The sequence below is a fragment of the Ambystoma mexicanum genome, chromosome 7q (genome assembly GCF_040938575.1).
Source record: "Ambystoma mexicanum isolate Mex_15411 chromosome 7q, UKY_AmexF1_1, whole genome shotgun sequence".
NCBI classification, from domain to species: domain Eukaryota; kingdom Metazoa; phylum Chordata; class Amphibia; order Caudata; family Ambystomatidae; genus Ambystoma; species Ambystoma mexicanum.
This window is the reverse complement of record NC_090941.1, coordinates 570320951-570335324: the sequence shown is the minus strand read 5'-3', so window position 1 is coordinate 570335324 and position 14374 is coordinate 570320951. Positions and strand designations below refer to the sequence as shown.

General features: G+C 41.1%; 1 protein-coding gene across 7 annotated transcripts in view; it reads left to right on the top strand.

Annotated features, from left to right (window-relative positions):
• LOC138528452 (fibrinogen-like protein 1) overlaps positions 1-14374 on the top strand; it is a 285943-nt gene that overhangs the window by 205869 nt on the left and 65700 nt on the right. For all 7 annotated transcript variants that reach the window (XM_069640091.1, XM_069640085.1, XM_069640087.1 and 4 more), the window contains 3 exons: positions 1001-1160; positions 3601-3698; positions 3805-3890. In XM_069640091.1, the coding sequence (XP_069496192.1) occupies positions 1001-1160; positions 3601-3698; positions 3805-3890 (344 nt within the window). The remainder of the gene's footprint in view (positions 1-1000; positions 1161-3600; positions 3699-3804; positions 3891-14374) is intronic.

Sequence of the window (14374 nt, the reverse complement as noted above, 5' to 3'; positions counted from 1 at the left end):
GAGGTATACACCAATACAGATACACAACTGAGCACTTTACAGAGGTGTACAACATTATAGATGCATAACAGAGTATTTTTCAGAGGTAACAACAGAACAGATATATAGCAGCAGGTAGGATACAGAGGGACACAGAGGAGGGGTACAGCTGTATCGGGTGGAGGGGAGAGGAGGGGCAGGTGGCATCTAGCGAGTCAGATGGAGCAAAGGGGCAACCTGATGGCATAGGTATTGAGGAGGAGAGACTCCTAGAAGAGGTGGGTCTTCAGTTATTTTCTGAATTGTAGAAGCAGCTCACATGGGGTGCACCAATTTTCAGGCACATACCAGGTTGCCAACTCACTGGGAATTTAACACACACTGGCACATTGCTGATCAGGCCCAGACAGTCACCAGTGCCATTAGTGCTGGACAGTCACCAGCCAGCAGCACCACCAGAGGCAGTGGAAAAGGCCACTGCCAAAGAGTGCCTGTGCCAACCTACAGAATAAGAACTTGCGGTGGTGTTCAGCAGTTCAGTAACGTTCTTTTTTGCATTTGTCTGGCACTTTATGAAGAAAGCACGTTTGCTGTATTTTATGTGGATAGACGGTGAACATTTTCCACTTCCCACCTATAGAATCAGAGGAAATTAATAGCTAATGAAACTATGTTACATTATGTTGATTGATCTAAATCGCCATGAGCATTTCATACATCACCCCAATGAACCAGTGGGAATTGCAGCTGCAACCCAAATATGGTGACCTTGTGGGAAGCAGCAGCGAGTGGCGGAATGAGTGGGCAGAGAGCTTCTGCCGCCGTGTGGCACAGGAACGTTTGGAAGTTTGGAAATATTTGGGCTCTGGCACTTGTTCATTTACAAAATCATCATCATTAAAGTGATCTAGCAATTTCTCATTAAACATCGTCATAACTAATCATCAATAACACAATGCATGCTAACAACTTGCAACACACTATGCTGTGGAAATAGCCTCACTAATCACTCTCGGTTTAGATTGTTCTACAGTGTTTGAAAGCAGGAGAACTACAAGTGGATATTTCCGAATCAAACCCTGGCCTGAGAAGGAACCTTTTCTCGTGTACTGTGACATGTCTGACGGTGGGGGATGGACTGTTCTTCAAAGGCGAAGCAATGGCAAAGTGAATTTCAACAGGTAGACCCTAAATATTTCTGAAATAGATCCAATGTTTTTTTCAATGTCATTTTATTTAAGTTATTATTATCATTATTACTAATATTTATGAAGCGCTGTACACCCAAAGACCTCGGAGCGCTAACAGACGAACAACACAAAACAGGCAAAAAAAGAGTAAGCAGATCCAAGGGTACACTTAATCTATCCCTTTGTCAAAGAGGTATGTTTTCAGATCTTTTTTGAATCTCAAGGAACAAGACTGATCACAGAGAAAAGCTGGTAAATCTTTCTATGCTTTGGGTGCCCAGACATCAAAACATGTGGCTCCAAATCTGTTCAGTTCAAAACTAGGCTGAACAAGAAGGATGCTTCCGTTTGAACGCAATCTTCTAAAAGGGGTTTTGAGTTGTAGTCGATCCTTCAGATATTGAGGTGCCGTGCCCACGATACATTTTTGAGTCAAAGTACTTTGTGCTGAATTTGGTGTTGCACTGGCAACCAATGTAACGAAGGCTGTTGTGTGGTTACATGCTCTCTTGGTTTCAACCCATGAACAGCCCTGATGGCACCATTTTGTTTAATCTGAAACAAGTAGACTGTTGCAGTAATCTAACCTTAAATTGATAGACCACTAGCTAAGAGTTCTCTGTTTTCCAAAGTAAGATGTGGGGCCTTATTACAAGTTTGCCGGTCCAGAAACAAGGAAAAAGATCTATCTCATAGACACCCCAGGCAGACCTGGATGTGGATGTATGAGGTAGCAGAAACAAATCTGAGGTTCTCATGGGCATCTCCTTGATTTGTTCCAGTGCAAATCTTTGTGAATCTGGCCCTGTGTGAGTTCAGTATAGACCTTCTGGCTATCGCCTCTCAGAATTATCTTGTTTTTAGCCAATCCAGGTCAATAAACATATCTTAATCCCAAAGTGTCACGCTTCAGGTGTACACATGTTTGTGTCTCCCAAGGAGCCAGATAGAAAAGCACCAACAATGAATCAGAATTGTTGTGTCCAACCACCAGAGCATTCAGTCGCTTCGCAGTCAGCCATGCAAGTGGTGAATTGTGCGGTGCATGGAGAAAGCACATCTTTAATAATACAGCCCAAATCATGTCTCTTGATCTGTTATCTGGTCCTAGTAGAATTAGTGCTCATGCAGACTTTTTCTAATAGATCTTTACACGCTGCACCTTGACACTCGGGACAGTAATACTGTATTGTTCTGCTTGCACAATCTCCTTTAAAAGGATATTATTCCACAAACCGAAATTGGTTTTGTTCCGAGTGTCTTTATAGGGATGGCCAAGGTACTTATATTTTGTGAACTACAGACGTATTGGTCTCCCGTGTGAAAAAGAGCCGGTTTGTGCGACCGCATTTGCAGTTAGACTTAATCATTTTAAAATGATGAGGTATGTAATAGTTGCATTTGATAATTTACAGATAGACTATTGTTTGAGTCACTGCATGCGAAGGTGTGAGTCAATCCTAAACCCCAGTTTTAACTAAGGTATGTAACTCCTCAAGTGTATGGCATTTAAAAAGGTTGTTTATACTTGATCACTTTGTAATTTTGTGATTTCAACCTTCTGCATAAAGTTTTTTGACTGAATGTTTCTAAGAATTTAGCAAGGGTTACCCCCTGAAGATGGGACTCAGTCCTAAAGCACGTAGGGCAAAGATTAGAATCATTGGCCCTCATTACAAGTTCAGTGGTAGCCTTGCCGGTAAAACTGTCAGGCTGCTGCCGAACTTGCATTTTTTTCCAGCCTCTGGCAATGGGGACATACAGGGCCATTACAACCTTCGCGGACCCTGTATATCCCCATTTGCCAGGGGCCAGAATCCATTACTTCCCATTACTCCCCATTCCCATTTGAGCTGCATAGGGCTCAATGGGAATGGGGAGGTCGGATGCACCGGCACCATTGACAATGGTCCCTGTGCATCCGACATGCTGTGCTCGCGTGTGCCGCTCTGCCCGCCAGGTCGACCTGGCGGGCAGAGAGGCACCCGCTAGCACAACTCGTAGTTTGCCAATCCGGGAACTACGGTACCCACAAGCTTACCAGTACTTTAGTTCCTGGACTTGTAATGAGGCCCATTGTGTTTCAGTATTAAATAGGAATTTGGGTGCTACTCTTTAATGTGTTACTCTGTGTTTTTTCACTTATTAATTTTAGCTTTGTTGTACTAAACATGTAAAACCGTCTTGTATTTTGTTGGTGAAACTTTGGTGTCTATGACTTTCAATTAAAATCTGCTTTGGATATAGATTGAAATTACCAAAAATGTGAGGAAGTCAAAAGGTTTTTTGACTTTGACTTATACAGTGTGCAGTTGCGTTCATGTCTGGATTTCGTCCAGACATTTTCTCATAGACAATGTTCTCCTGCATGCCAGTACTAGGAAATATTGGTTTTATGGGCCTATCTGAAATGTGGAATTTGTGTTTTTAGGAAATGGGATGAGTACAAAGAAGGGTTCGGGTCATTCAAGGGTAAAAAGGATGAATTCTGGCTGGGGAATGATCACATTCATGACCTATTGTCAGCAGGTAAGGAACTGGAAATGTGGTAAAATAAATTAAATTAACCTCTCTTCAGTGAAAATGAACCATGACTCCTCTCTGTGAGCTCATCGCCAGATAACTTTGCTTGCAGAAATGACGCTGCAAATCGATCTCATGGATTGGGAGGGAGCGCATAGATACGCAATCTACGAGAACTTCCGGGTACAGAACGAGCAAGTAAGGCATTCAAAGTTGGTTCTTCCGAAACATTGAGAGGAAGTAGCAACTGTTTTATATTCATTGCCCCGTATCAGCTTCATTAGAACATGTTTATTACTTGTGTGTAACTTTAATTGCTTGCGAAAAGACTTTATTTGAGAAGTTGGTTGTCTGAATTTTTATTAGGTATTCTTCTCTTAGGTTCTGCAAGCAATTTTGTGTTTCTGTTATTGTGGCATTTGTTTGTGTAGAGAAGAGAAATGTAATACATTATAAAATATTGAGTCTTGCCATGAAACTAATCAACCAATAATGTTGTTTTGCCTACAGCCACTCGCCGCAGTTATTGTGCCCTTGCCATTTCCTACGGTACTGTGCCCCAACCTGCAGAGTCCACTGTAATGTTCTGCATCTATTCCCAGCATGCACCATGTCTGGTCTTGAGCCATGTCTCAGGAACAGTGACAGACTATAGCCACTAAGCAAGTTCTGAGGTCATGTCCTGGGTACAGCGACTCTATCGGCAATGCCCAGGCACAAAGGGCATCTTATCATTCCATCCAGCGTTTTTTCCGCTACACTTGAGCTAACATTTCCTGTGAGAAATTGAAGAGGAAATGTTTTTTTTTTTTATTTGAGCTTCCGTCACCTGTAAAAAACTGCTCTCCCTGACAAAAATTTCACAAAAACTTCCAAAACATATAGTTACATGTAGCACATTACAAATGTGAAAATGCATAATTAATTAAATACATATGTAGTGAGACGTAAGAAGTCCATGTAAAGAAAATCAAAATAGATAGGCATCAGGGAAGCACCAATGGGTCCGGAAAAAGCAAAAGAGAACTCAAGGTGGCAGAAAGAGAGGATCTGATGGCAGAGGCGCATAAGGCGAATGAATAAAGGGATATTGATATGAACTGATAAATTAAGTTGATAAAAAAAGATGCAGCTCTGATCACGACGGACTTGTTAGAGGAAAAAGAAAAAAGGAAGTACTGTAGATAAAAATAAATAAAAAGCAAAATATGAAACGAAACATACAAACATAGAAAGAAAGATGTCTTATTTTGTCTGTGATTTGGCGTGAGGTGTATATTAGCAGGAGCATCACAGCCATGAGTTGCAATGTATCGAAAGGCATGGCGCTGGTATTCCTGTTCACAGAAGCCTCTATCTGATGGCTGGATCGTGAGTCACATGGATGTAATCAGGACAGTACACAGTACAATTGCTTTGGTCTATTTACAATTTGTAGGCACACGCAGAAGTGATTTTCGCAGAATCACAATATATTTGGGTGACAAAACCGCACACTTTTTGATCAAGTGCAGAAGACGGGATTAGAACCAAGGTTTTTAGGTTCCAAAGTAATCTATTTAACCACTAGACAACACCTCTAGATGTATAAAAGAAAGGTGCAACTGCATATCATTAATTTAAAAATGAAACACAAGATTTCTGGCAAGCAAGGAAGAGCAGGAAATGAAGTTTTCGGAAGGGAGAAGGGACCAGCAAGAGAAAGAAAGAATAAAACCTGAGATCCTTGTTAAGCATGACAATAAAGATAACAGGTTTTGCACTAGAAGTGGTACAACAGAATGAAAGGCGAGAGGAAGAGAGGAAAGAAAGAACATAACAAGTAAAAGATATTAAGCGGTTAAAGAAAATCACCAAAGTCGACACTGCCCTGTACAGATACACACAAATGGACAACTAGAACCCCCAAATCCAATGCAAAAGAAATAGGATCAAAACAAAATTGAATTAGGTCCAGGAATTCCAGAAATGTCTTCAAAACAGAGACTCCAAACAAAACATCCCAGACACCAGCAACAGGTCTGTACTTTAGGGCCAAGCACTGCCAGTGCAAACCTCCTGCCTCACACCACAAGCATCCCAGCCTGTAAAAAGAGAATCAAGGTGTACTCCAAAATACAAAGATACCTCAAAGGCCTGCAAGCTAAATAAAAAAAACATCTGCACATAATAAAAAATAAAGAGTAGAGGGTAGAGCCATGGGAATGACACAAACCTGAGAACCTTCAAAAACTTTAAATTGCTACAATGTACTAAACGCGGCAAACACATTACAATGAAACAAAAAAGGCTTGAACCACTGCGAAATTGGATAAAAATGTCACCAAGACTCCAAACTCCCAAACAGCCAAGGCTTGTATATATGATAGGCAGATAATGGTCCGGGTAGTAGTGGATAGAAAAAAGTCTGAAAATCAAGTATGAGGATGACCGGCGAGAGGTGAAAATCAAGGATGGGAGCAATGTTCAGGTGTTCTCAAGCAGCAGGGTCCTTTTTCAGGGAGTGTAGATAGAGTTTAAGGCCAGATTTGAAAGTATGGATACTGGTGATATTTTTTAAATGTTTGATAAAATGGGTGTGGGGTAATTACAATTATGACAGGCAAGGAGAGAAATGGATCAGAAGGGAGATATGACACGGGGGAGCAGGACAGCGAGTTCGGTAGGGCACTGGAGCAAAGGGTTCAAGGTGATGAGTAAGCGGGGAGAACATTGGAGTAGAATATACCCAATGACCGAAGTGCACAATCCTTTTCTCATTTAGCTTTTGACAGTGTAACACAAGGGACTTCAGTGATTCACAATCTTCAGCACAAAATCTGCAGGAAGGTATACCTTTGTCCCAGAACGAGGAATTTCCATTTGTATGTAATAGATTTAACCTAACCCGCATGTAATATGACCTACTTGCAGGACACGGGAAGTGCTGCAAATATAATGGCATGTCTCCAAGCTGCTTGTGAACTAAATGAAGATCACCAAACCTCTTGTATTTTAAGATGGCCATGCAGGTTTTACACCAGTCCAGACTATAGATTTTCTTTTTTAATGTCTGCATGTTCCCCATAACGTCTAGGACATTAAGGCCCTGATTCGGAAGAGCCTCATCACAAACCTGAAGAAATGGATTCTGTAAATTTAGAACAGCTTCCCAAAGTTCCAGGTAAAGAGTAGATGGCGGCAGATCTCTGGATTTCATGCATAATGGCAGTCTTTTCCACAAAAGCTGGGTATTGAGAGATATCAAGCCCAATTCAAATCGTACTAATGCAATCGGATGCATTTAGGTAGTGAAAGGGCATGCTTCCAGATTAAGCCTTCTATGGGGCTAAGGTCCCAATTAAATAATGATTGATATATTTCCAGCCCATAGATCAAAGTGGGCACTACCTTTCCCTCGTAGAACTAGCGTATTGAGTATAGTGTACATTTTCCATACTTATATAGAAAATGCCTCATTTGATGGCTTAACTGGATAGCTTTCTACCTCACAAAAACCATGACTTTTTCATGAAGTTGCGTTGTTACTGTTATGTAAATGACAAGTTATGTTATTTATTTGACAAGAGTAAGTATGTTATCAGGTAGCTGCTTCAGTCTATCTGGTTTATGCTTGCATCTGTCTGTTCCTGGATAAGCAGATGAGGTAGGCCCATTCCAGAATGTAGAATCCCCTGTGTTTGTTGTTTCTCAAGTGTTGGCAGTTAAGCCTGGGTTGTTTTAAGTGTTGGGGGTCTTTGTCTGATGTTCTTCATGCAAGTCAATAAAACCCATGATAATCTTACCTGGTGTGATTATTGGTGCAACATTGGTGACGAGGATGGGATGTGAGAAGTGAGCCCTGCTTCTCTGGACGCGACGCAAGATGTTTTCTGTTTTTCTCAAATTTACCACAGAGGTGGTAAATTTGTGGCATTGTAATCTCGTCACCCAGCAGGCAACGGTAAAGGAGGGAGGTGTGTTGTTAAATAACAACTCAATACCTAAAAATCCTCAAAAAGGTTATTCTAGCCCAATCTCACACAAAAAATACATTGACACTCGCGATTTTGATGAAGCATTAGCTAAGCTGGATAAACACTTTGAATCCAAAACAGGTACAGTGTTGGAACGGTACCACTTTGGCATGAGGTTCCAACATGAAGGGGAATCTGTTGAAGATTATATTACAGCTCTAAGGCACCTGTCTTTAAATTGTAAATTTGGTGGTGGGTTGGATGAACATATAAGGGATCAATTTATGCTTCACTGTTCCAATGGTAAAATTTGTGAGGAGATTTGGTTAAAAGATGATCCCAATTTGGAAGAAGTGATAAGTATTGCGAAAAGGATTGAGCATACTTTGCAGTGTATAGCCAAATTGTCTGTAGACACCTGAAACCACTGAGGTCTTAAAGGTAGGAGATAAAAAAAGGGATAGTGTGAAGGAAAAGAAGAGACAGAAGGTCAGGTATGGCAAGCGCTATGAGACCAATCAGAGTAAAGGTGGGGGTGGTGAGCAAGGAAACAAATGTCTCCAGAAGGATAGCATGCAAGGGAATGTAAAAAGAGATGATAGGTTGTGCTTCCGATGTGGTAGTGCACGTCATCTGTCAACATCTCCTATCTGTCCTGGGAGGCGTGCAAATTGTGGTATTTGAAAGAAATGGGGGCATTTTGAAAGCTGTTGTAAAAATTATCGGATTGCCGGAGGAAAGGGGACTTTGTTGCTTGATGAGTGCAATGCTGCATCATCAGAGGAAGGTGAATTGTCAGAGAATGAAATTGTTACTGTACACATGGTACGTTGCACTGGATCTGACGAATGTGAACATCCATCTGCTTGGGTGGAGGTGAATGGACATCTAGTAAAAATGCTGGCGGACTCGTGTTCAAAGATTACATTGATGTCCTGGGTAGTGTATGAAAATGTAATTGGTGGTTGTGTGAAAGATTTGATTCCTTCTGATAAGAATCCTGGTGGGTACAATGGAAGTAAAATAGATATTCTGGGATGTTGTCATGCCCAGTTCAAATTTAAAGGGAGAATGACGTATGGAAAAATGTATGTCACTAAGAAAGGTGAAACCTTGCTTGGGTGGAGAGAACACAGGGGGCTGTGCATTAGACTAGATCCCAACAGCGAGGAGCAAGTTCTTAATGTAGCCAATTTACCAGAGTTGAATAAAAATACCTCTAAAGGTCATGATGTAATTGCGAAATATCCAGAAGTCTTCAACAACGGTGTAGGATGTCTCAAAGGGATGGTGCACAAGATAGTTGTGAAAGAGGGAAGTAGGCCAGTGGCTGCTAAACTCAGACCTTTACCGTTGTCAATGCGTGATGCAGTGCGTGATGATTTAGCGAAGTTGGAAAGAGAAGGAATTATTGAGCCTGCCAAAGCCGTGGAGTGGATTTCACTGGTAGTGGTGGTAAAAAAAGGTAATGGGGATTTGAGTCTGTATTGACTTAAGGGAACTCAATCAATGTGTTGTGGCTAACCAACACCCACTTCCCAATATGGGAGAACTTTTGAGTCATATTGGCAATGCAAAGTTCTTTGCAAAACTAGATATGGCAAGTGCTTATCAGATCAATCTGGATGTTGAGTCTCTGAAACTTACAGCTTTTATTACATATGAAGGGATATACCAATTTTGGTGCATGCCTTTTTGTTTGATATCAGCATCCTCGGTATTTCAAAAAGTTATGGACAAGTTGTTAAAAGATGTGAGTGGAGTATGGTGCTTTCAAGATGATGTGCTCATATGTGGAAGGAGTGAGGAAGAGGTAAATGAAAGAGTTGAGGTAGTTTTGGGAATTTTCAAAGGAAGAGGCATAACGTTGCGAGGGGAGAAGTGTGTTTTTGTGACTCGTGTTGTTGAATATTTGGGTCATGAAATATCAGAGGAAGGACTCAGGCCAAAAAGAGATTTGGTGGATGCTATTGTGAAAATGCAATCACCGAAGAATAAAGCAGAATTGAGGTCATTTTTAGGAACAATTGAATTTTACCATCGGTTTGTTGAAAACTATGCCGATAGCGTAACTTGTTTAAGGGCATTGTTGAGGAAGGGTCTGGAATTTGACTGGAACAGGGACTGTGAGAGAGAATTTGAAAAAATTAAAAGAAAAATTGACATGGCAAAGCCTTTAGCAATGTACGACATGAGGAAGAAGACCATTCTTTCCGTTGATACCAGTGATACAGGTATAGGGGTTGTAATGTCACAACCGAGTGTAGATGGGACGGAGGCGATAGTGATGCTGCATGCTTCTCGCATGTTGAAAGGTGCGGAACTGAATTATTTGGTTCTAGAAAAAGAAGCTTTGGCGTGCCATTGCGGCATAGAGAAATTGAAAAATTTCGTTTGGGGTCAGGATTTTATACTAAGGACTGATCATAAGACACTGAAGTCAATATTTGAGAGCAAAGGCCTTGACAAAGTGTCGAGAAGAGTTGCCTGCTGCGTGACGAGATTACAATGCCACAAATTTACCATAGAGGTGGTTTCTGGCAAAGAGAATGTGCAGGCCGATCATGCTTCTATAGTAAGAATAAAGGAGGTCAAAGGTGATGAGGGTAACAAAGCTCTTGAGGAGGGCAATATGGTTTTTTCAACAGTGGAAGGGATTATACAAAAAGAAAGAATGGACTCTTGTGTTAGGGTCTGATGAAATGTGGAAACGCATTATGACTTTTGTCAAAGAGGAATGGCCAGAAAAGAGATTATTGTCTGGTGAGGAAAGATCAATGTGGGAAGTGAGGTTTGAACTGTCAGTGAAGGATGGGTTGTTGTATCGGTGGGACAAGTTGGTTGTTCCTGGATGTCTGAGAGAAAGATTGGTAATATCTGCACATCAAGGGCATATAGGTGTGTACAAGACCAAAGAAGTAATAAAAGCTGACTACTGGTGGCCAGGGTTTGATCGCGAAATTGAGAGGGTGATTGGAGCATGTGCTGACTGTATCAAATCAGGGAAGAATTTATCAGCTGTGTCCCAGCCAATGAGGATGGTGTATGCACCCAAGGGAGTATGGCAGGATTTAGCGATGGATGTTTTGGGCCCGGTTGACATGGGCATGGGGCGAGGAAGGTTTATCCTAGCTCTAGTTGACACATTTTCAAGGTGGACGGAATTCAAAGTTGTGAGAGAAATAACATGTCAACACATCATAGAATTTTTGGAAGGTATATTTGAGAGGGAAGGGCTACCCAGGAGTATCCTTACGGACAATGGTCCGCAGTTTACGGGTAAATTATTTCAAGAATATGTTGACAAGTGTGGGGTTAAGCACAAAAGGACCGCTCTGTATTATCCACAACGGAATGGTATGATTGAAAGAGTCAATCGGTGCATCATGGAAGCGATCAGAGGGGCGAATGCATGTGGCATGGACAGGAGGGTGGCTGTGAGAGAACTTTTATATGCGTTGCGAATGGCACCATGTCTTGAAATGGGTGTAAGTCCTTTTGAACTTATGAGAGGTTGAAAGGGGAACACTTTGGTATCACCAGCTTGGCTAGGTAGGGCAAGAGAGACGGATATGGTTGTGGATGATGTGAGAAAAAGGATGGATGCTCGCAAGGACAAATGGGTGAAGAAAATTAACGAGAAGCATCCAAGAAAAAGAACCATTGTTGAAGTAGGGGACCTTATTAGGATAAGGAGAGCTGTGATTTCAAAGAAAGAAGAGCCTCTGTATTCTGAACCGGTTAGGGTTGCCCAAGTGTTTGAAAATGCTGTGAGATTGGAAAGCGGTCAAGTGTGGAATATGTCTAGAGTTGCAAAAGTAAAGAAGTAAAATCAATTTACGGTAATTGGAGTATAATCCAGTTGTCAGAACACAAAGAAAATGTGTTATTTTATTTATTTATTTATTTATTTATTTATTTTGATAAGGGAGGGGAGTGTGTTATGTAAATGACAAGTTATGTTATGTATTTGACAAGAGTAAGTATGTTATCAGGTAGCTGCTTCAGTCTATCTGGTTTATGCTTGCATCTGTCTGTTCCTGGATAAGCAGATGAGCCAGGCCCATTCCAGAATGTAGAATCCCCTGTGTTTATTGTTTCTCAAGTGTTGGCAGTTAAGCCTGGGTTGTTTTAAGTGTTGGGGGTCTTTGCTGATGTTCTTCATGCAAGTCAATAAAACCCATGATGATCTTACCTGGTGTGATTATTGGCGCAACAGTTACAGTGAAACCTAGATACACTATAGAGCTCACAACCTCTAATTGCCTAGTCTTCAACCGATAGTTCTGAATACGTTTCTTTTTCTCATCTGTAAAAAGAATAACTTTGGTTTTCTTCTCGTTAATTGCCAAATTATCTTTATGTGCAAAGCTGGCAAAGGCATAAATCATTAACTGGAGGCTGACTTTCGTATGATCGAATGTAACAATATCATCCACATATGTAACATAAGCGATTTTCACACCATAAAGCTGTGGAGAGGCAAGAGCTACAGAAACCAAATGTTCACCCAGATCAGAGAAATACAAATTAAATAATAAAGGGGCTACAATGAAGCCCTGCCTTAATCCCCAAAGGTTGTTTACTGCCTTTGTCAACACGGCATCTAGATTTAACCTAATGCGTAAACTAGTGTGGGAGTACAAACCGATCAAAATATTCAGTAGGCCAGGGGGTATGTGCCACGATTTTAATTTCAGCCACAGGGTATCACGGTTGATGGTATCAAACACAAGTGATGCATTTATACTTGCTTCAAAGATATCTTCGATACCCTTCTTCCCTATCATCTGCTGGAGTGAATCAATGATGATCCCTGGATGCGCAGTCCCCACTCACCTTCTAAACCCATTTCATATGGCTTTATTTTCCCTTCAGATTCCACCGCAACTGTCAATTCTTTCAAGACCAGGGAATCAGAAATGTTTGCACCAGCATCTAGTAACGCAATCGGGTGGAAACTACGATAGTCTAATGTGTTCCCCTTTTTATAAATCGGTATTACGTGTGAGTCATGCCGTGTTATTGGCAAGTTGTGGTCTTTTAAAACCTTATTGAATAAAAAATGCAAGCAAGTTCCCCATAACTCTGGATCTACTTTTAAAACACGGTTACTTAGTCCTTCCAGACCCGCAGCTCTAGAATCACTTGTTTTCTTAACCATATGCATAATGTCCTCTTTCTCAAATATGAAAAACCAAGGACAGGAACATCAATTCACATTTTTAGCAGGCAGAGGAAGTGCAAATAGCGTGTCAAAATGCACAACTCATTCCGATTCCTGTATGGGATTTTGTTGGGCATCTAGTTGAAAGTTATCTTGGCTGTTAATTAACCTCCAGTAAGTAACATCCGATTTTTTTTATCATGCAATGGACCATTGGTTCACCATTTAGCTGCCAAACGATTGATTTTAATTGTTTTACTATGTTTTTATATCGATGTTGTATGTTCTTTATGTGGGCTGCAACATTAGATGCTTCATCATATCGCTGAATTCTCATCTCCCTTTTGCATTGCTGTATATTGTGATTATGTCCCAGAAGACCGTACAGAATATAGACTAGATGAGCAGGACACATTAGCCATACATTGAAGTATGAATACTGGGAAATAAGATGGAGACAGTCATTCATCTCTATCTTCACTCAACACTGAATCCATTCGGGATTTGACCTGGTGGTTACCTTTTTTGACATTTTTTGGGAACAAGGACAACCTACTCTTCTGCTTGGAAATTAATATACATGTGAGATGCTCTGGCTCCAATCTAAAAAGTTAGCATACAGATGTTTATGATCACTAAGATTTGTATCCACTATGTCAAGAAAAGTACAATGAGTAGACAATTTCTGTGTTGCGAAAATGAAATCCAAACTGGAGGACGAATTTCCCCTACCCCATGTTGATTTGCCATCAAGGTCCCCCGCAGTATTTCCATTTAAACAAAACAGGTTCCAATCATTCAAAACATTAGACCACTGTCTGCCTCTCGCATTTTGCTGACGCTGATATCTTTACGGTATGGAACAGGACCAAAAGGGCAATGAAACATTCCATAGGTAGTTAGTGTTAAAGTTCCCCATCAGGAGTACATCGCCTAAGGAATTAACCTCTCTCCATTTACCCAAGATTTGTTCAATTTGCTTAATACAGTTCTCTAGTACCATGAGGGACTCGTTCCAGCAAATATTTATAATCAGCATATTGTGCCTCTTAGTCCGTAATTGCACAGCTAAAATAGCACAATGGAATCTTAAAAAAATGAAATATTGTGAGCCCAAGATGTCTTTATGGCGGTCATAAGGCCAACAGTCAGATGTCCAGTAGAACCCCATACAGCTTTTGGAACCATTATTTGGTAGCTATTGCAAGTCAGAATAGCCTGGGAGAAAGTCTCCTGGAAACAAACTATGACACAATCTTTAATTATGGTAGTTATACTCGAATTGGATATCAAATGCTTGAAACCACGTCAGTTCCAGGAGATCTTCCCGGAATTTTCATTACTAAAAACCCAGCCTAATCGGTCTGGCATTAGTGACCCCATTATTTAGCCACCCCAGCAACCATGCCCAGTCCCTAGTACTCCTATCTGATGGCACAATGGTTGCTTTTCGTGCACCCTGCAGGCCTTGATCGCGTATAATTCATATCTGCGGTGAAGGCACCGGGGGTCACGAGGACCCAAAGGTTCAAAACTATTCAGATCACCCCTTCCCAGGA